General features: G+C 37.1%; 1 protein-coding gene across 1 annotated transcript in view; it reads right to left on the reverse strand.

Annotated features, from left to right (window-relative positions):
- Nucleotides 1-7,058: 7,058 nt before the first annotated feature.
- LOC126260172 (ribosome-recycling factor, mitochondrial) overlaps nt 7,059-24,051 on the reverse strand; it is a 58,571-nt gene continuing 41,578 nt past the window's right edge. The window contains exons 4-6 of the mRNA XM_049957436.1: nt 21,575-21,785; nt 18,817-18,973; nt 7,059-7,277 (exon numbers count right to left, since the gene is read on the reverse strand). Of these exons, the coding sequence (XP_049813393.1) occupies nt 7,200-7,277; nt 18,817-18,973; nt 21,575-21,785 (446 nt within the window). The 3' untranslated portion in view covers nt 7,059-7,199. The remainder of the gene's footprint in view (nt 7,278-18,816; nt 18,974-21,574; nt 21,786-24,051) is intronic.

Raw genomic sequence — 24,051 nt, forward strand, 5'->3', positions numbered from 1 at the left:
GACATTTTCTGTACTGGATCTTCCCATTTGCTACCCTGAAAAACTGAGTCAGCGTCCCTCTGTAATGAGTGAGATGTTGAGCTCAGAGAGAAGAAGAGGTATTAGTACCTTGCTACGCTTAGCTTGGGGTAAGTATTTCTAGATAAGGAAAAAAGAAGGAAAAACATAGTGTGAAGGTGTTATCTGGAATTTTGGATGTTTTATAATCATTGTTATTATTTATTTGTATAACTTCTTTTTACCAAACCCATACTCTGTTTTATCTAAGTAATCCTTCAATGTATAAAATGTATTGCATAACAGATACTTTTTAGCTGCCTTTTTAAATAAGTGTATTTTTGCAATTTCTTTAATCTCTTTTGGTAATTTATTGTTCAGTTTTATTCTTTGGTAGAAAATGCTGTTTTGAGTTTTATGTTTATTTTTTCTTGGTAAATGTAAGTTGTGTGCTACTGTTCCATGGTCGTGGACAGAGCTGTTTGTGTATTAATTACCAATGTTATTTTTTATGTGTACAACTGACTGGTAAATGTATTCACATGGAGCAGTTAAAATCCCCATTGTTTTGAATAGATCTTTACAATGAGCTCAACTACTATTGTTGGTGATTATTCTTATGGCTCTTTTCTGGAGTTTGAAAATTATGTTCATATAACAAACAGACTGTCAGAGAGTGAGCTTTTGGCCAACAAGGTCGTCATCGGAGACAGGCAACATACACACACGACTGCAGTCTCTGGCTGCTGAGGCCACACTCTGAATGATACCTCAGTTCATCATCTATTAAATCAAACAATGGAAAATCCAGGATGGAATGTAACAATATTATGAGAAGGAAAGTTGCTACACACCATGCAGTGGAGATACTGAGTCACAGATAGGCACAATAAAAGGACTGTCACAAACTAGCTTTTGGCCAGTACAGCCTTCGTCAAAAATAGAAAATAGATCTCTCTCTCGCGCGCACACACACACACACACACACACACACACACACACACACACAACTGCAGTCTCTGACAACTGCAGCCACATCATCTGTTAGTTTTTCAAGGTTGTCCTCAACAGGCTGACGGTTACACATTCGGCAAACAAAAAGTATTTACATAAATTTCACTGGAGGAAACAGTTTTTTTTTTCTCAGCCAATTTGGGCTGAAAATATGTGGAATTTGTTGTGGTACATCATAGAATATTTCTGCTTCAGGCCCTTTATTTTTATGAACTTTTTATATGTGGCAGCACTATACAAGGCCTTAAAAATGGTGTTAGTAACAAAGGTGCATTCCAAGCAGAGAGCTGTCATGGAGTTTCTTCTGGTGAAAAACCAAGGCATTGCAGATATTCAGTGGACTTACATACTGTCTGCAGAGACCTCACAATGAACAAAAGAATGGGTAGTCATTGGCTGAGGCATCTGTCATCATCGCAACAAAGCCCTGCAAACCTCTCTGATCTCTGACATGCCAACTGGCCACACACACCATCTCTTCTCCGAAGAAAACGTTCAAAGCCATACCCTCAGCCAGTAACATCATGACGGATGTCTTCTGGGACTCTGAAGGGGTTATTCTGTGCAAAAATCAATTCTGAAGTGTATTGTGCTACCCTCAGGACATTGAAGAAACGACATCAGCATGTTCGTCGCCACTTAACTGCAAACGTACTTCTCCTTCCCCATGACAATGCTAGACCTCACACAAGCCTGCACACTCAGGAGGAGCTCACAAAACTCCAGTGGACTATTCTCCCTAATCCACCCTACAGCTCGTGTCTCACATCTCCTGACTTCCATCTGTTTGGGCCAATGAAGGATGCACTCCAACAAGAAGCAGTATGTGGATGATGTGGAGGTTACTGATGCAGCAAGACACTGGCTCCAACGTTGACCAGTGGAGTGGTACCATGCGACCTTCCCAGTAAGATGGTGTAAGATTGACACACTGAACAGAGAGTATGTTGAAAATAGGGTTTTGTAGCCAGAAGTATGGAAAATAATATGCTTTATTGGTATCCTAAATAAAACAAACCCACTTTCAGAAAAAAAAAGTGTTGAATTACTAACTGCATGCCCCTCGTACATTGGGGAACCAAAATTTTATGACTACTGCCTCATAACATTTTGACCCACCTTTGCAATACAATACAGCTGCAATTCTGTATGGCATGGATGCAACAGGTCCTTGCTAGGTTTCTGGAAATATGGGGCACCAGATGTTTCCACACAAGTGTTTTGTGGGTGTGGATATGGTGCCCCAACGCATCCCAAATGTGTTCCTTTGGGTTCAGATACGAGAAATTTGGTAGCTGAGACATCATTCTTGCACATAAAATTACACAAGATCAGATATATTTGGACTCTCGTTAATAACATTGACTGTCCTATAAACACAATTAACAAAGAGATAAACAAAATCTATAAGAAACATTTTGTGTTTAGTACCTCTTACAGTACCAAAAATAGTGATACCTACAAATATGAAGTGAAAGACTTTCTTGTCCTCAAGGATGTTATTTTTAATCCAAGAACATTAATATGCCAATTGAGGAACTTATACAAATTGTCAAAGAAAATTTATTACACCATACACAATTATGTTTTTGTGAAATAAGAGAGCCCACCTTACCTTAAAATATGTTCTGTATTACAATTACTTCTTATTTAAAAATAAATGTTATAAGCAAAAGAAGGGCTTGAAGTGAGAAACTGTCTTGCAGGAAACAGATAATTGTTTTGATTTATCTTTTGTGTAATTTGAAGTTACCAAGTCAGCACTGGCAAACACTCCATTAGAGAATTAAATTTCATTCCTAATAAAAATGCATTAAAATGCTTTGAAAAAATGTGTGTCTCCAAGCACATAATAACCTTTGGCCAATTGGCACTGATAGAACACAACAATACCAAGTGGCTCTTATCTTATCTATGTCTATGTATCACTCTGATTACAAATCATAAATAAAATATTTGTGAGTAAAATGTTGTTGTGTCAGCTCTGCCGAGATGCTCATCCTCTTCCACAGCTCCAAAAATCAGCAAAAATGAAAATCTCTACTTATTCAAAAGAGGGAATAAATATAAGGTCTGTCTCAACGATACATAATGATATCACATTAATACTGATGTGTAGCAATCACATATATACATTTGGCAAGCATTTATTTAGGTGGTCAATAGTACCTACAATTGCCTCACAGCACTATAGTATGGGAACAATAGTGATATCAAGAAATAGTAGATTTAATTTTGGCAAAGAGTGGAGTGAAGCACAGAGCGAAAAGTAACATCAGCAATAGCTGTGCACACAGAGATTTACTGCATGTAATAAGAGATGGATTCATGACGATCACCTTTTGGTAATCCACAAGGTGGTTATATTAAACTTTCACTACTTAAAAGGGCCCCATAATAAATGAGAGATTGTAGGAAAATGAATATTTTTGTAAACATTTGTAAGAACATGTTGAGGAGAACTAAGAAATAAACTATTGAAAAAAAAAAAAAAACACATTTTAATTTCCATGTGAGAGGGTAACATTTGTTGACTGCATATCATGTTTATGTCCCAGGTTACAAACGTTGCTCAGTGTGACAACCATCTGCATACACAACAGCCTGTAATCTCACTAGAGATAACATTCCACAACTTTTTGCAGCACTTTTCAAACAGTGGACCATGTAATGTTCAGCTGTCATGACATAGTTCGTGCACTGCTTGAAGATCACACATTGTGTCCAGCATTCTTAGTCATAGTAACAGTAACATCTTCAACAATTTGTGGCACAATTGCTCATCAGCCTCTCCCCGGAGCAATTCAAGAATCACTAGTTAATTAAAACTTCTGAATCGTGTTCTCCGAACCCCATGTGGAAAGAGTACCTCTCCATATTCCTTTAACATGTCGAATTCGTGAACAGTAGGAGCACTACTGCTTTTGGTTTGATAAAACAGCTTTAGAAGTAAAGCCCTGCTCACGTTGTCCAGACACGTGTTGACTGACTGCAATTATAATGCACACTGATGCTTGTGTTTCAATCCAATGTTGTCATACCAGTACTTGTGTCTAATGGCAAGTCATACACTAACACGACTAACTACACAAATCCTGCAGTCCACAGTCTGATCATCATTCCTATAAACTTGGGTACCCATAGGGTAAATAGTTTTCCATCTACACCAGCTCAGGTAGCAAAAATTTAATTATAACCACTCTGTGTTAAAGAAAACAAACAGACAACTAGAACAGTGTGTGTGAAAATAGTTTGAGAATATGAAACTAAGTAGCTAATTAGCTGTGACAGGATAGGTATTTTGATTGGTATGTTATCCTTTTAAAAATACTCCATGGGTGAACGACTGGATGTCGGTGTCCATCAAGCAGAATATTTCGGTTAATGACCACCTTGTCATTGTCAGGTGTGTTGATAATGGCAACGTGGTCGTTTGCCAAAAAATTCTGCCTGCTGGACACCGACATCTGATCATTCACCTGTGAACTATTTCAGCATGAAGTATGCTGAGAGAAACTGAAGAATCACATCAATGTTACCCTTACTTATTAATAATACAATAAACTTCCTGAGTGAGTTTGTGATCATTTGTGAATAAAATCGTCTACATGGCTTAATATATTTCTTCATTTATTACAATGTTTCGGCTGCTCCCAGCATCAGATCAAAACTTAGAACCTGTAAAGCAACCTTCAGGGTAAGTTTTAATAAAACATATGCCTAAGCTGCCACATCCCCTGTAGGCATAGGTTTTATTGAAACTGACAATGAATACCGTTTTACATGTTCTAAGTTTTGATCTGAATATGCCAGAAGGTAGTAACATCATAAGAAATACAGGCTACCCCAAAACACTTTTGACCAAAAGTGTAAGGCAGACAGATGGCATCAAACGAAGCAATTTGAGTGTAGAAACTATGGGCTGCAGTTGCATATTTTCGGCACTACATGAACATAACTGAAATCTGACATAAGCATATCTTTACTCAATATAAAAAGTAATTCACAGAAAATGTATACGTAAACAAAATGTTTGGACTAACTAATTATCCTGACGAGAACAAAAAAAAAACTTCCAAGCATCACATAAAGGTATATCAAACTTCATTGACATACTATACAGCACTTCTTTAGAAATGGAAAAAAGACACTCGTTCATGTTTCACGTTACAAAATGTCCTAAAAAGATCAAAGTAAGTGAAAAATTAGTATTCTCTTATACACAGACTTACCACCACTTAATTAAAATAAGTACTTTGTAGCAAATGTTCAAAATGAGCACCATTTTCAAGTGGGCATGGATTATAGTGGCAATGCAGGGATTGGTGTTGGTGTGTTCCATGAAATACACCAGCAGTAGTCTGAATCACTTCTGCTGTTGCCACAATGTAAGCCACCAAGTACTGTTCTGACTCAACCAGTGTTGCCTGCGTGCTGTTATTTCATGGTACCCTACAAGAAAAAATACAACAGTGTCATGTCTGGGAAGAGAACAGCCACTACTTGTTGCAAAAACACAAGGTAACTGAGAGCATTAAAGCCCTGACATAACATTTAGAGGCCAGTGAGCGAATCATTCACAATTCCTGTCTCCACGTTTAGTGAAATGCTCTTGATGACCATGGACATACATTGCATGAGGGTTCTGAAGTGCCCAAATGTTGCTGTTGTGCAAATTGAACATGCTTTCATGGGTAAAGAAGGCCTCATCCATAACCAACATGCATTCAGAGAGATTTGGCTATCATGCTACTCCCACTATCATCTTGTCTCTCTCATTTGTCTGTAACTTGATACAAAAGTAGTTTTCTGAGACAGCCTGCGATGTGGATAACGTTCCCGATAAATCCTACGAGCTGCCCTTGCATTGCCATTAACAGTGTCGCAGACCACATGCATGTCACCTAGTCCATTTCTCATGAAACCATATTCCATGTTAATGCTTCACAACGCTCACTCACTCATTGAGACTTGCTCTAGTCAAACCATTGAACATACTGAATACAATAAAAGTGCACTTGAAACCAATGTTCCACATTGTACATCAGTTCCTCCTAGCAACAGCGAGAGTGTGCAGTATGTTTGTATCAGGCAAACACAAACACATTTCAGGCTTGAAGACTGTCACACAGCGGGAGTTATTGTTGATGCATGTAGTGTGTAAATATGTGATTTCAACACCCAGTTCCTACACTCAAATTCCTTTGTTTGATGCTCTCTTCCTGCCCAACATGCTTTGCCAAATTGTTTTTCTGCACCATGTATATTAAGTGCTGATCTACATGATTTTAGCAACAGAAAGTTCTTTCTATTTTGGTGGTCATCATACATGAATTTTGAGGACTTTTACCACACACTATAAATTTGTTCAGGAATGAAACTGACTTTTCAGGGAACATTATTCATTTCACAATAAAATACACTGCAGATGACATCATAGCTACATATGTATTACACCAGTGGACAACACACTTGAGGTATGCTAAACATGTTGTTTATCATGTAAGTAAAATAATTACAAGATCACGAAACCTTACTAAAATTTGGAAGAAACATATAAAAGCATGCTACAATTTGTTCAAAGATACTCTTCACACGAGAAAATCTACAAAACACACATATCTTTATATATAACAGGCATAAATATTTCACAGATGGCGCTGATGGAGTTAAAATGGAGAACGATTTGCTGATGCCCGCCTGTTTTCTTATTTGACAATTATTTTTAATGCAGTGCAGCTACACATTACAAAAGTGAAGAATCACGACAGACATTAGTCAAATAATGGTGTCTTATAACAAGACACCATAACAGTGTCTCTACATACAGCACAATAGCTGAGATATAGTCATGCCTTAATCTCTAGATATTTTTCCTCATTTAAGACATCAAATAGATGCCTCCAACAACGCACACGGATAGGATAAGACAGAATGCCACAGTGCTAAATAAAATATCAAAGTATGTTTTGTTCTACAAAATAAGCATTTAGTTAATTACTTACTTTGTTGTATGATACCTTAGGAGCAATTAATTAATACACAAATGTCTCTTTTAAGTTTATTTCACAACAAAAACCCAAGTGTATACTAATTACACATTTATCAGTGTCTCTAGTCACATTTTTAATATCATTCAAAGACATTTATACAACTAAAACATTCACACTAGACACCTTAGTTCTTCCTTATCTTAAGAGCTCAGATTCTTTGGCTTCGAAAATCTTTGTTGCTTCTGCCAAATATTGGTCTGCGAAAGCAGCAATCTGCAAATAAAATGTTTTATTAATTCATAGATTTAGGGTGGAAAAAAAAATTAAAGCAAGCAATTTTTAAATGCTGATAGCTTTCCTTGCAAAGAAGCAGAGCTTCATGTGTCAGACAGCAACTTCAAAATGTAGGGTAGGAGGACATTTTTAAGATAATTTTTGAGAACATTTCTCATGCAGAAAAACAGTGGTCTTGCTAAAATACTTTAAAAATGAGTTAAAAACAGTCTTGACTCCAGTAAAATATTTATTTCCAATGGTTATTGGTTTCAGTCAGAATGTGACCATCTTTGGACCATGAGGCAGGTGGTGGTGGTGGTGGTGGTGGTGGTGGTGGTGGTGAATGGAGCAGGTATTGCAACTCCATGAATGTCAACTATGGTTGACATTTGTGGACTCACAACAACTGGTCTGTATTTTCATCTTATACTTTCGTCATGTAACTTTATCCATTGTAGTTACTATAGATTAAATATCTTCTTCACTTTCAGTTTAACATCACTTCACTGAAACTTCACACTTGCACTTTGATGACAAATAATGGTACTGTATATGACAACACAGCAATTACTATTTTGGAAAACATGATCCTGTTAAGGCTGTATGTCTTAAGTTATAATGTTTCAAGCAAACATTTCGATTTTTACCAAATAATACCTCATTTATGACTCTTGTGAATCTTCTGGTATTTAAATGTTATAGTTTCCTCTGCAGCTTATGTTCCTGTAGTCCTTAAACATTCATTAACTTCACACACTGACTGAACATAAATGTAAAGCTTTATAAGTAAACGACACTGATTGGTGATGGAATAGACATATTTTCATATTTTTTAAAAAAAATTTATTTGGTTTCAGCCATTCACACTGTGGTACTGCGCTTGTAAGTTGGAGGACTGAAACTAAATGTATTTCGGTTGAAATACTCACCGACTGTTCAACCCAATTAATCAACTGAAAACTCCATCACAAATTTCAAACAAAATTTGCAAAAGACGCAGATTTTGGAAGTTCGTAAGGCATGTGACTCAACTGGCTGGAAAATTTGAAATGTTGTTATTGGTACAATGACAGAAGATGTGGAAATTTATTCACCATTCTATTAAGTTCTCAAAAGTTGAAAACTGTTAAGCTCTGCTCTTCAAGTTTTGAATAAACTCAAAGAATTACAGTGGCTTAATGGTATTCACCACAATACTGTTGTTTTGCTTTCAATTTCTGGGGCCATGTGTATGGAAAAAACAGCCAAGAGTTTACAACTGAGCTACCCTAAAATGATCCACATTATTTGGCTCACTAAAATGTCGCAGTATGATTTTGGAAGTACCTCTTCCACTCTGACCCCTGTTCATGAGGTTTGGTATGTAGTTAAGTGCATCTGTATACTGTGCTGATAATTTTTAAGAGCTTTTTCGTGTCATACAGCAATTAGATACAGAAGTTGTTTCTTCAGATCCTATTTTGTAGAATTTGTTTCCAACATAAATTTTAAATTTAACTTTAGAAACTTCTGATCTGCTTTTGACTTGTGCAGTATCTGAGGTTGACATTGTCCTTACAGCATTCAAAAAGGTAATTTGAACTAAGTTTGGAAGGTAAACAGGCTTTTGACACCATATTAATGCTCTGAATGGTAACACTGCTATAACGCTGCATGGTGGATTAACAGGGAAATATCTGGGTTCATTTAAATATGCAGGGTTTACAATATGATACATCAAATGCACTTTTTCATACTACAAGGTTTTGTTCTGGGATGCTTATTTATGTACAAATGTGTTCGTCACCCAATACAGCACAGTCTCACAAAGTATGAGAGATTTTTCTGCTTGTTCTTTACATTTTTGTTACTTAGTTCTAGGTAGTCACTATTTAATAGGTGAATATTTTCAATTTTGTACCCATAAAATATTTCATAAATTTTCATCACAAAAAAAATCATGTCTTCGTTATTATCAATACATTGTCACTACCTACCTCCAACCCCATGCAAGCTGTAATACCTTTAACTCAATTTTCAAATCTTTAATTAATTATCACTAACTCAGTTTTATTCCTGGGACCACTTCAAGAAATTTTACAATTACATTTTATTACTGGGTGATAACTGTAAAAAGGTATTTTTGAAACAGTCTTTCTTTAAATTCCACAAACCAGCCTCCAAATTTACATCTTGATAACTTGATCTCAATCCAATTTTACCAAAAACAGCATTCATATCACTCACTGTAACAACATCTTCAATTCTACAAAATTACAAGTCAGTACTTACCTAAAGGGGACAGAATTTTAATTACTGTCTATAGGAACATGCACAGGCAACTACCCTAGTTTACTGACTATTAGTTTCCACCTCAGAGATGACACACCATTAGATTGGGGAAGGTTACTAAGGAGATGCAACTCACTTAGGGGCCACCAGTTGTGATGACAAGATGAGACAAAGGTGAGAGGGGATGTATCAGATGACAGAAATCTGTTTGATACATCTCCCACAATTTTGTCTCCTCTTTGCCTCACAAATGGTGCCACTTGAGTAAACCTTGCCTTTCTTTGTGGCCTTCCTTGACTAATATGTGTGTCCTCACTGAGAAAGAAACACACAGTCCAAAGATTTTCTTTGTTACTATTGTTAGTACTTAGAATTTCACTTCCTAACCTAAGTACGAGCCATAAATTCTGTTTCCTTGTAATTATACAACTTTCACAACTTCTTTTTTTAACATTTTCATTTTCCTTCATTGTCCCAACAGTTTCTTCTCAGTCGTCATAAATCATGACAAATTAGAATACTCATGTCCTCTTCTTGTCATGTACATTCGAATTATGATTGTTTCCCTTCATAGTGTCCCCATTCTAACAAAAATTATTTTCTCAATATTCAACAGGTATTTTATACTATTTTCTGCATATAATTCCACTTCTTGCAATGCCTGGCTGCCTTGTGCTGTTCCAGAATGACTCGGTAATGAAATGTGCAGAACTCATGATAATTTGATAAGCTATTTTATGAAACACCAAAAAGAAATCAACATTTGTTCTCCTCATTTCCAGATGCATATTTTCTATTTCACCACACTGCTTAAGAGAAGTTACAGTTCATGATGCTGTCCTCTTCAGTTCAACATATTTTTACTCTCACCTTTCTTTAATTCCATCAACCCAAAACCCAAGTGGAGAACTACAGTTTATTAGTTTTCTTGGCAGTAGATTTCGTAACTCAAGAGCAGCTCTGGAAGGTCTGGAAAAAAATTCAGTTGCCATGACCTTTCTGCTTGACTCAAAACGTTTTCAGCTTAGATGTACTGATATGCGGAAATAGGCAAAAGTCAGAGGATATCTTAGCAGACAGCTGTTCCAAAAATTCAGAATTTCAATCCCCGAGTTGCATCAATGTCAAAAAATTGCCGCTTCAAGTCAGAAATCTGGTATAAAAGTTGTAATCTTGTTTCTTACAAAGATGGCAAATAAGTTTTTATTTAGGATATCACTGACAGACTAGTGAAATTAGCCAACAGCAATAACAATAAAAATAACTCTCTGTAGATGCAATATCATACAGGAGATTTTTAACATAGGTCTCACTATGACTAGCTCTTCTGCATTGCCAGAAGGGTAACTGTCAACCACCTATCACAACAACAATAGTGAACAATGCTACAAGTATTCAGATCTGAAGCTTAGGCAAATTAATATGGGTCAATAGCTACGCAAGATACAAAGAGAAAAGTAAAGTTGTCAGGAATGCAATGAATGAGGCTAGCAAAGAACTTACTGGTAGACAGCACAACAATAGCTCAAGAAAATTAGCAGTGAATGTAGTGATAACAGTTCTAATAACAACTAAACAAATTATCACTGCAGAATAGATCAGTACATGTCATACTTTTTGAGACTTTTGAAAGATAATGAATGTAACACCAGTTGGGATGTCTATGGAATATCAAGTAAGATGTAGTGAAACTGTCCTTTTTTTTGAAAGATCAAATATATAGAAATACACAATATATAAACTGTTGTCCACTCCCCCCCCCCCCCCCCCCCCCCCAATGAACCATGGACCTCACCAATGATGGGGAGGCTTGCGTGCCTCAGCGATACAGACAGCCATAATGTAGGTGCAACTGCGACAGAGGGGTATTTGTTGAGGCGCTAAAGGTGTGGTTCCTGAAGCAAGGCTGTAGCCTTTTTAGTAGTTGCAGGGGCAACAGTCTGGATGATTGACTGATATGGACTTATAACATCAACCAAAACAACCTTGCTCTGCTGGTACTGTGATGCAAGGGGAAAAGTACAGCTGTAATTTTTCTCAAGCATGAGCAGCTCTACTGTATGGTTAAAATGGTGATGGCATTCTCTTGAGTAAAATATTCTGGAGGTAAACAAGATCCTCCATTCAAATCTCTGGATGGGGTCTAAACAAGAGGATGTCGTCATCAGAAGAACCAAAAATGGCATTCTCTGGATCGAAGTGTGGGATGTTGGATCCCTTAATAAGGCAGGTACGTTAGAAAATTTAAAAAGGAAAATGGATAGGTTAAAGTTAGATATAGTGGGAGATAGTGAAGTTCAGTGGCAGCAGGAACAGGACTTCTGGTCAGATCAATAAGGGGTTATAAATACAAAATCAAATAGGCTTAATGAGGAGTAGGTTTAATAATGTAATAAAAGTAGGGACATGGATAAGCTACTATGAACAGCATAGTGAATGCATTATTGTAGCAAGATAGACACAAAGCCCACACCCACCACAGTAGTACAAGTTTATATGAGAACTAGCTCCACATATCATGAAGAGATTGAAGAAATGTACGATGAGATAAAAGAAATTATTCAGACAGTTAAGGGAGATGAAAATTTAATAGTCATAGGGAACTGGAATTTGATAGTAGGAAAAGAAAGAGAAGGAAATATAGTAGGCGAATAAGGACCTGGGGAAAGGAAGAAAGAGGAGGCTGTCTGGTAGAATTCTGCACGTATTCTACAAATTCTGCACTTAGTCTACAAATTATGAAAGAAGGTTGTAAACGTAGGAGAAACCTGAAGACACTGGAAGGTTTCAGAACCAGATTTTAAATTGTAAGACATTTCTAGGGACAGATGTGGACTCTGACCACAATTTATTGGTTATGAACTGTAGATTACAACTGAAGAAACTCCAGAAATGTAGGAATTTTGGGAGATTGGACCTGGGTAAACGGAGAGACCCAGCTGTTGTAGAGAGTTTCAGAGGGAGCCTTAAGGAATGACTGTCAGGAACAGGGGAAAGTAATAGAGAAAAAAAAAAAGGACGAGTAGCTTTGAGAAACGAAATAGTGGTAGGTAGGTAAAAAGATGAGGGCTAGTAGAAGTCCTAAGGTAACACAAGAGATATTGAATTTAATTGATGCAAGAAGAATATATAAAAATGCGCTAAGTGGAGCAGGCGAAAGGGAACTCAAATGTCTAAAAAATGAAACAGACACAAAGTGCAAAATGGCTAAGCAGGAATGGTTACAGGACAAATGTTAGGATTTAGAAGCATATATCAACACGGGAAGGATAGATGCCACCTACAGGAAAATTAAAGAGAGTAGGAGAAAAGAGAACCGCCTGTTTGAATATCATGAGCTTAGATGGAAAACCTGTCCTAAGCAAAGAAGGGACAACAGAAAGATGAAAGGAGTATATAGAGGGTCTATATATGGAAAAGGAAGAGGATGTAGATGAAGATGAGATTGGAGATATGATACTGCGTGAATAACGTGACAGGGAACTGAAAGACCTAAGTCGAAACAAGGCCCCCAGAGTAGATAACATTCCGTTAGAGCTACTGATAGCCATGGGATAGCCAGCCATGACAAAACTCTTCCAACTGGTGAGCAAGATGTATGAGACAGGCAAAATACCCTCAGATTTAAAGAGGAATATAATAATTCCAATACCAAAGAAAGCAGGTGCTGACAGCTGTGAAAATTACTGAACTATCAGTTTAATTTGTCACGGCTGCAAAATACATCACAAATTCTGTACAGAAGAATGGAAAAACTGGTAGAGAAGCTGACCTCGGGGTAGATCAGTTCGGATTCCAGAGAATTGTAGGAGCAATACTGACCCTATGACTTCTCATATAAGATAGGTTAAGAAAAGGCAAACCTACATTTATAGCATTTGTAGACTTACAGAAAGCTTTTGACAGTGTTCACTGGAACAGTCTCTTTCATATTCTGAAAGTGGCAGGGATAAAATACAGGGAGCAAAAGGCTATTTACAATTTGTACAGAACCCAGATGGCAATTATATGAGTCAAGGGGCTTGAAAGGGAAACAGTGGTCGAGAAGGGAGTGAGACAGGGTTGTAGCCTATCTCCAGCATTATTCAATCTGTATATTGAGCAAGCAGTAAAGAAAACAAAACAAAAATATGGAATGTGAATTAAAGTCCAAGGAGAAGAAATAAAAACTTTGAGGTTTGCCGATGACATTGTAATTCTGTCAGAGGCAGCAACCGACTTGGAAGAGCAGTTGAATGGAATGGACAGTGTCTTGAAAGGAAGATACAAGACGAACATCGACTAAAGCAAAATGAGGATAATAGAAAGTAGTCAAATTAAATGAGGTTACACTGAGGGAATTAGATTAGGAAACGAGACACTTGAAATAGTAGATGAGTTTCACTATTTGGGCTGCAAAATAACTAATGATGGTCGAAGTAGAGAGGATATGAAATGTAGGCTGGCAATGGCAAGGAAAGCGTTTCTGAAGAAGAGAAATTTGTAACACTGAATATAAATTTAAGTGCGAGGAAGTCTTTTCTGAAAGTATATGGAGTGTAGCCATGTATGGAAGTGAAACATGGACGATAAACAGTTTAGACAAGAAGAGAATAGAAGCTTTTGAAATTCAGTGCTACAAAAGAATGCTGAAGATTACATGGGTAGATCATGTAAGTAATGAGGAGGTACTAAGTAGAATTGGGGAGAAGAGGAATTTGTGGCACAACTTGACTAGGAGAAGGGATCAGTTGGTAGGACACATTCTGAGACATCAAAGGATAACCAACTTATTACTGGAGGAAAACGTGAGGCATAAAAATCATAGTGGGAGACCATGAGAAGACTACAGTAAGCATATTCAGAAGGATGTAGGTTGCAATAGTTACTCAGAGACGAAGAGCCTTGCGCAGAATAGAGTAGCATGGAGAGCTGCATCAAACCAGTCTTTGGACTGAAGATCACAACAACAAAATCATATATAAACTTTAAATTTGTCAGTAATAACTAAAACACTTATATAAATTGTTATTTCATAATCACTGGAAAAATATTAACTGAATAGATGAAAAATTCTGTTTTCGGTTGTTTGTGATGAGTATCATAATATTGTAAATGCTACTGGTGCATGATGTATCACAATATTCATTTTACATAAGTTTTGATTGTGTAACAACGTATTACTGTAAACATACTTCTGTACAAGATGTGCGTGATCTAACCCAAAGGTTTGGATACAAATATACTGAAGATGAGTATGTTTGGAAAAACTGCTGACCTGTCAAATGATGATGATGATGATGATGATGATGATGATGATGATGATGTGTATTTGACTGGGAGGATGTAATGAGAAGATACCATCTATGATCATTGCAACATTACAGGGGACCATGTTCCATGTTGAATCAGCAGCTGTAGATTCCATATTCCACTGCCTGAACCTTACATCATTGTAACTTGGATGAGAATTGTTATCACACTAAACTGTCAGTGATTTTCATTTTTGCGCTCCTCAGTTCTCAAGCAGTGTTACAGGTACTCATGTTGGTATCTCAGCAAGCAAATTCACCTAACCTGAAACTGATGGAACACATCTGGGACACTGTCAGGTGCCAGCACTCTGCCCACTAAGCACCAGTCTATAATTTAAGGAAACTGCATGACCTATGCATAGACTTCCCATGCCACACATGTCCAAAATCTACCAAGGACTCATCAAATCGATGCTATGCAGAATCGCTGCTGTGCTGTGTTCCAGAGATGGACTACTCAAGTAGTCATAATGTTTTGGCTCATCAGTGTATATGCTCAGGGTGTGCATAAAATGTATGACTGATGAGTAAAGCATCTGACTTGAAAGGGAGTGAGTCAATTATTACATCATTTGCAACAAGTTTTGTATTACCAGATTACTGCCATGAGATTAATCATGGCAAGCTGCATTATGAATCAGCTCTTATATTAGTTGTCTTTTCTGCTGTGCTTGCCATGGTATCGCCAGGAAGAGTGCAAGAAATTTATCAAATTTACTTCAGAATATTATGTACTTGGTTGTGTACACCATTTTAATTGTATTGCAGTGTCATTAATTCCATCGTGTGGATTGAAACACACAATCTGCCACTGTAATCTCATAGTCAACTGTTTTTATTCCTGCTCAGTGTTACATTTTAACATATAATGAGATTGGATAATCTGTTGCAATTAACGAAAATTATTACACGAAATAAAGTACAGACTGGTCTTCAGCAGAGTTACGGACAACGATCTCGAATTTTTTCTGGTCTCAGCCACCAGTGGGAGAAGAATGTTCAATATAAAGCGCTTAGTAACTACCTTATGTTTACTGCTCTCTGGTGATTTTCACACTGAAAAGCTTGGAGCTACATCGTGTCCTATTCTGTAATAATATATCCATCCATAACAAATATTACACTACACTGCTGAGTTATACATCAGTCATCAACACAGCACTGCTTATATGTCATACATCATATAATGGTAACAAGAAGACAAAAACCTACCAAAAAAGCAATACAGGATTATGATTCATGCATTTTAAATTAAATGATGTTCTTCTGATAGACCTGAGTAAGTCCGAGGCAGCCTCAAGATTTCTGAATACCAGAAGTCAGCTTAACTTAGTTTTGCATTTAAAATTTATCAAAAAGTTATACTATGTAATTTCAAACAAGCAATAATGACATTTTAGTACCAGAAGTAGACATTAATGATTATACATTGAATAAGGTACAGTGTGTACTATTGCTTAGGGTCCAGCTGGATAACACCTGGATAACAGATTAAAATGGAGTCAAGTAATTGGGAAGCTGAGTTTAGCATCTCCCACTGTGTCGACCTAAAGGCACAAGTGTTGGCTTATTTAATATATTCTCACTCCCTGTTCCTACTGGAATTATCTTCTGGAGCAGTGTACATAAAGTAAATAAAGTGTCTGTTCGGCAGAAGTGAGCAGTATTATAGTATTGTGTAAATGAAACTCTAACAGTAGACAGTCCACGTTGGAATATCAACAATTATGGAAAAGACTGACTGATACTCACTGTAAAGATGACACTGAATAGCAAATGGGCACAATGAAAAGACTGTAACACCCTTAGCTTTCATCCAAAGCCTTCATCAGGAAATAAAAAACACACACGCATTCACATAAGCAAGCACACCGCACACACAACTGCTATCTCTGGCTCCTCTGGTTCAACATAAAGCAAGAAACTGAGAATTCCTACAAGTTCAAAAGAAAATTACAAATGTTTCTACAAATTATCTCAATATCTGCATTCTGAGACTGCAAATTTCTGTTACCTACATGGCAAGTAGATGTTTTGGCTATAAAGCTGTTTTACAAGTAATAACATACTACAAATAGGACTCAGTATTTATGGCTGTAGAAACAATTTTCCTGAAAACTATCAATGTAATTGAGTAAATATTAAGTTACTAACCACAGCCAAACTTCAGCTAAATTATAAAATGAAGGAGGCAGCAGCTTTGTCCAGAGTAGCAGCTCCCTTACTAATTTACTCCATCAAACTTAGATCACACAAGCATTAACAGCATTAAGCAGTGCAGTGATAGTTTATTGTTAATGCAGCAGATGGATTAACTTTCTATGACCTCTTTGTCTCATGTAAATGTATTACTTCACACATTCCCCATCTCTGAAAGTCTTCCTACTTGATCTATGAATGAATGAATTTTAAACTTTTATTACACTGGAATATTACACAGGATGTAACCTGTCCACACAATCAAGAACAACAGTTGTTTTCATCAGGATACAACATTATTTAACACGCAATAAGATCCGTTCAAAGCTGAAGGACTGCAAGCTACCACCAGTGCAAACACTGAAAAATATTTAAAAAGCAAATAGTACTACAGTGTGGATGATTTTTTAAATAAGGAAGACAAGTAGAAGATATTACATTTGTCTTTTTTTCCTGTTTTTCCTACATTATGTTCTGTGTGTATGCTTAGGTTCCCTTTTAATGGCGGTATATGTTCTTTTTATATGTGTCACTTATAAACTATGTATAGTGTCAACCATGTATCTAAATATCTAGATGTAAATATATGTACTACTTTTATGAAAGTAAGTGTCTTTGAAATATGTCCATATTTATGAATTACAGAAACAAACATGAAAAATACTTTAAAAGATTGGTAAAAATTTTAAGAAAAAGGAAGAAATCTAACATGTAATTAACTTTTTATGTTGTAATGTGCTTCTGGGAGCATCCATATGCTTTATTTAAATGTATCTTGTTTTAGATATACTCAGGTAGGCATCAAATTATTCATTGACGAGTCACCAATGTTTCAATCAAATGATTGTATATAACATGTCATGTGACAATATAGAGTCTATTCTAGTCTATCTCCCTGAAAAGTATTAACAAAAGTAACAGACACAGTACACGATGTGAGTGACACAATTCATCAGAACCCCTTGTGATCCTCTCCACAACACATACCAGTTAACAGAAGACCAACATAGGTAGTTGAGCTTTTCAATTGCAACGTGACCACAATTTTTAGCTAACAAGCAAACGTGTTAACAAGATCACTGGTAAACAGTGAAATGCAAATTTCTTAATTTCACAGGCTGTTCTGGAAAAACTAATGGCACAACTATTGTCAAAATATTCTTAATTTTCACAGAATCTGTTTATACCAAAATGCATCTTTATTGCTGTTGGGTGCGGCTTTTTTTCACACACAAAAGTATGAAATGTTTTCAATTTTATGTAGCATTTCGATACGTGTATAAAGCAATGCAGACTCACAAATGGAATTGAGACAACTGAAGGAAGCTTCTGTGACTTGACACTAACTGAAACCTTCAACAACAAAACTGCAACCTTTCAACCTAACCTAAAACTTGGGCAACATTACAGCTCAGTAGTACACCACAACTAATATGACACATTCACATTCGTTGGTTTCAATAACTCACAACCAAACTGGTCACCTTTCAAACTAACATACTTCGGCTTTTGCTACAACTAGTCTGACATCACAATGTATACTCCAAAACACAATATACAAGCAAAAAATATTGTGAATGTTTTGTTCTCTTTATGTTTGAACACACATAATGTCACATGCCACATCATCACTATATCAAGGGGGAAATCTGACATCTGGTATCAGTAGGTTCATTTGACCCAGCTTGACATAAGAATAGTATCTAACTGTACACATAAGCTATCAACCAAATAGTTGAGAAGCAAAATAAATACACGAAAATGGTACAAACCTGTTCTTGAACACTGTGAGATGTATCCTCTGAAACATCTGCAAGAGTTTTCACCTTTTTAATATATCGATTTTGCACATCTTTCACATTATCACGGCATCTGATAAAAAGAACTTTTGCATTTTTTGCAAGAGTTTCTCTGTATTCCTTTGTTACCCTGAAAATAAAAACTGTGTTTTATTCTACCATAACAAGCATACATTTTATCTACAACAAAAAAGGAAAAGGATTGTAATTTCCTGTAACGAGTTTCTGATGCATATTTTAAAATGTGAACAACTTATAGAACACTACTCTTAGATGAAGAACAACTTAAGTCACATGGCAAAGGTAAAGACCTCAAGTACAAAATATGAAATCCAATAGTCATCACGATCTTATGCCATATATTTATTATCTGCTCTTTTCATTAATCTTGAATCCACAGGACAAGGAAGGCTTTGCAGCACAGAGTCTTTACCAACATTAACAATGAAGAGCCCAAGAAACTGGTACACCTACCTAATATTGTGTAGGGCCCCCGCGAACATACAGAAGTGCCCCAACATGACACGGTATGGACTTGACTAATGTCAGAAATAGGGATGGAAGGAACTGACACCACGCATCCTGCAGGGCTGTCAATAAATCCGTAAGAGTACGAGGGGGGTGGAGATCTCTTCTGAACAGCACGTTGCAAAGCATCCCAGATATGCTCAATACTGTTCATGTGTGGGGAGTTTGGAGGCCAGTGGGAGTGTTTAAGCTCAGAAGTGTGTTCCTGGAGCCACTCTGTAGCAATTCTGGATGTGTGGGGTGTTGCATTGTCCTGCTGGAATTGCTCAAGTCCGTTGGAATGCACAATGGACATGAATGGATGCAGGTGATCAGACAGGATGCTTACATGCACGTCACCTGTCAGAGTCATATCTAGACATATCAGGGCTCCCATATCACTCCAACTGCACATGCCCCACACCACTACAGAGCCTCCACCAGCTTGAACAGTCCCCTGCTGACATGCAGGGTTCATCCATTCATGAGATTGTTTCCATACCCATGCACGTCCACGTCCATCCGCTCGATACAATCTGAAATGAGACTCACTCAACCAGGTAACCAATTTCCAGTCATCATAGTCCATTGTCGGTGTTGAAGGGCCCAGGAGATGTGTAAAGCTTTGTGTCATTTAATCATCAAGGTACACGAGTGGGCCTTCAGCTCCAAAAGCCCATATTGATGATGTTTCGTTGAATGGTTTGCACGCTGAAACTTGTTGATGGCCCAGCTCTGAAATCTGCAGCAAATTGCGGAAGGGTTGCACTTCTGTCACACTGAACGATTCTCTTCAGTCATCGATGGTCCCGTTCTTGCAGGATCTTTTTTCGGCCACAACAATGTTGGAGATTTGATTTTTTACCGGACTCCTGATTTTCACAGTACACTCGTGAAATGGTCAAACGGAAAATCCCCACTTCACTGCTACCTCGGAGATGCTGTGTTCCATTGCTCGTAAATCGACTTTAACACCAAGTTCAAACTCACTTAAATATTGATAACCTGCTACTGTAGCAGCAGTAACTGATCTAACAACTGTGCCAGACACTTGTTATCTTATATAGGTGTTGCTGACCAAGTACCATATTCTGCCTGTATTTGAAAACACATGCCAATACCAGTTTCTTTGGCGCTTCAGTGTATAATCAAACTTGCAAAGCGCAGTAGTGGCTACTGTGTCACTGGGGAATTGTGCACTTCATTTGTTGTCCTGTATATTGAGTTATGAGGCAGTAATGACTGCATTTGTTGACTCTGCATACCTCTTTTAATTTGACTAGAGGTTGGTGTTCCCATAGATCCCATTTCTTTTGTTACTGGGGTGGCAGAGCTTCCCCCTGTCACTTTACATAACCCTGCTCTAATGATCAAAAGTTGTTCCATCCTACACAGAAAGTATATTTTTGGTCCCTCCCCCCAAACCACAATTCCTAGCCCCTTTCTCACCAGATTCTCTCTCTCTCTCTCTCTCTCTCTCTCTCCCCTATCCAATAATTGGTGTTGTAAGAATGTCTCATCAGGCATCCCCTCATTTCTACAGTACAGTTCCTATGGCATCACAAGCAGTATTCAATAGAAATTCTGTCCACTGATTTTGTATTTTTGTTGGTAATGTAACTGATTGTGACACAAGAAATAACAGATAACTTCCAAATTCACCCCTACAAGTTTCCATGTAACGTGGACACAAACATTACAAACATTAAATGTTTAAAAATAACTTCAACTGCTGACATGAGGTCAAACATACATACTCTAAATGGGTTCAGTTGGTAATTGACAAGACAAAGGGCTCAATTTCTGAACTTTTTCAACTTAATAAATAAAAGACCATGAGTATCTTCTTCCCTTGCCTATATGCATGCGAGTTTTCATGCAGAAAGCCAGTATGATCAATAATTGGAGCTATTTTTGACAGCCTTTCTGTTATGGAAGCAATGTAAAAGTCATAGTATCAACAATGATGGAAAGAACAATTCAAAGTGGCAGACACAGTTTCCACAAAAAATTCTCATCATGTAACTTAAAAATTTACAATTCATTCCTCATGCAGATGATGGCACTGAACTACATACCCTAATTTTTCCAAAAACTTTTGATACAGCAGGCAGAATCCTTTATTAACTGAACAGCAACATCTTAAAGTCTCCTTTGCATTCTCATAATCAACTAATGAAGTCACTGTACTAGGCTAAAAAAAAAAAAGATGCTAAGTTCTTACACTGGAACAGGAATGTACAGCGTTGTTCCATCTTGCTGTGGATTGAGATTCATCCCCGACTTCTGTATTGACTGAAGCACTGACGGAATGGCCTGAGGAAATGTTGAAACATCAATAATTACAGTTTTTGGGTTCTTCCTGATAACTTGTGCAAGTTCCTGCAATGTGAAATCCTTTCCTTCGAATCGTACTTTGAGTGACTCAATTGAACCTGGAATATTAACGTGAAATCATAGATATTAAACAGTTCAACTGAAACTATTCCTCGAGTTTGAACAAAGTAGAATCAATTTGACACTTGGTAACATAAATTATTCAAAATATTTAATACACAAATTTGCTATGAGAACTATAAAATGATGGCCCTTTACTTACCTCCAGGAGAAAAATTCCAGGAATGCCAATAAACACACTGAAAATAGACGGAACTATTCCCTGCTTTTGGAACTATTAATTGCTTTGTCAGGGAGGTTGAGATAGGTTGGGGAAGGTTAGAAAGAAGGAAAGATCACTCAGACCCCAGGATGGAATGGACCTATCTGCAACAAGGACAATAGGAAATAAAGATGACAGGACAGGTATCTTGAAGATAACTACCGCCCAGCTATTCTGTCTCTTTGTAATTTTCCAGAATATTTTATATATTTGACAGAACTAGTTTCACTACTATTCTGCATTTTTATAGGGTACTTGACAATTAAAATGAATAGCAAGTACTGTAATGAGACAGGGACTTTCATACCTCAATCAGTTTACAAATGTGCCGTATACAATCACATACACCTATGAGTGTGACACCACTCGGTCTCTACTTTCCTTGAGTTTTCACCTCTATTGCAAAATGTTATGCCCCTCTAGCACTTTAAGATGACAGAGAGAAGGTGAGTGGCAGCACAACAACCATGTCACCCATACATCGTATTCTGTAGATCCTATCATAAAGCACAACATTTACCAATGCAGAACAAGTCAAGCTCCATATTAAAATAGTGAAGCAACTGTCAGAAATTGCATTAACAATAATGTATCGTTAAAATCCTATAGATTACCTGCACCTAGTAAAGTAAATATGGCCAAATTATAGGAAAGCTGCTGCCTACTCAGTTATAATCAATAGTTGCAGATTATCTACTGTTAGTGGCTTAGTATCTCCAAGGCTACAGTGATATTCATCATATAAGAACTGTAACATCATATAAGAACCATAAGGATGGTGACTCGTTTACAATGAGCGTTATGCAGCTTCTAATGGTTTTTGACGACAAGAATGTGTGAAGTTGGATTCCAACCTTCCCACCTCTCTTATACGAGTCGACTTATTTGGTGTATACACCTGATCTTCTTCTCTGGATAGCCAGCTTCTGGGATCTCTATTAACTTATTTTCCAAAGAATGATGCTAGTCACAGGAACCTTAAAGACTCTCTTACCACTTGTGAAATAATTTGGTTCTCGATGAATACTTTTCAATGACTATTGGTACATTTGAGCTTCATAAGAACAAAATTCACACTTCACACATAAACATTTAACTTCTCGTAAGTAACTCGTATCATCTCACATTAGAAACAGATTTAAGTCCATTTAGAAAAGAGCTGGCTTAACAACCATGTCTCATCTACCAACATATCACAAAATATGTCTTGCCTCCAGCAAGTCCAAGACATGAATTAACTGGAAGTCTAATCTCATTTCTTCATTTTTTCTTATCAATCACCACAGTCACTAAACCAGCAGAGAATAGCACAGGCTCTTCTCTACACATACACAGAAACTCTATGGATCATACAGCAGGTACTTGTCGGCTGCCGTTCGGCTGCCGCATCCACATTTTGCTCATGACTTTTTTTAGACCTGCGCACACAAACATGCAATGCGCAGTAGGCCAGATTCGTCTCTCTCACACTTATATTAAAAATACCGTGGGTTCGAGACGGAGGAAGGCCAAGTGGTTCTAGAATTTACATGGAAATTCTCATAGCACTACAAGTTCTGCAAGGACTTAACTTTTGGAAAACACAAGTAAGAGTGAGGTGTGTCTGTAATTAGGAACAAATTTTCTCATATTTATTTCTATAGACATGTGTCACCTGTAAGTCTGTCAGGAAGTATCCTTTGAGTCACTGACTTATCGCAAACAATGAGAATCTTCTGCAGAGCAAAATGTTTTAATCCATGTGGTATATGCTTTTCAGCAAGAAACTGATGCGACTAAACCTAATTATTTTGTATAATTTCTGTACTATCACATACAGCAAGCTAACTTCGTCTATCCTTCATGGAATCTGAATATCTGTCACAAAAGTACATTAGACAGCATTCTGGATAATTTATTTACTGCTTCCAGTAACAAGCTAAAGCTCCTGAATACGTGAGGGAAGATGTCATTGACAGTTTAGATCTACAACCGTAAACATTGACTAGCAGTTGAATCCAATTATAACTGTTTGATATGGCATACAGAAAACCACACTACCA

The sequence above is a fragment of the Schistocerca nitens genome, chromosome 5 (genome assembly GCF_023898315.1).
Source record: "Schistocerca nitens isolate TAMUIC-IGC-003100 chromosome 5, iqSchNite1.1, whole genome shotgun sequence".
Lineage (NCBI taxonomy): Eukaryota > Metazoa > Arthropoda > Insecta > Orthoptera > Acrididae > Schistocerca > Schistocerca nitens.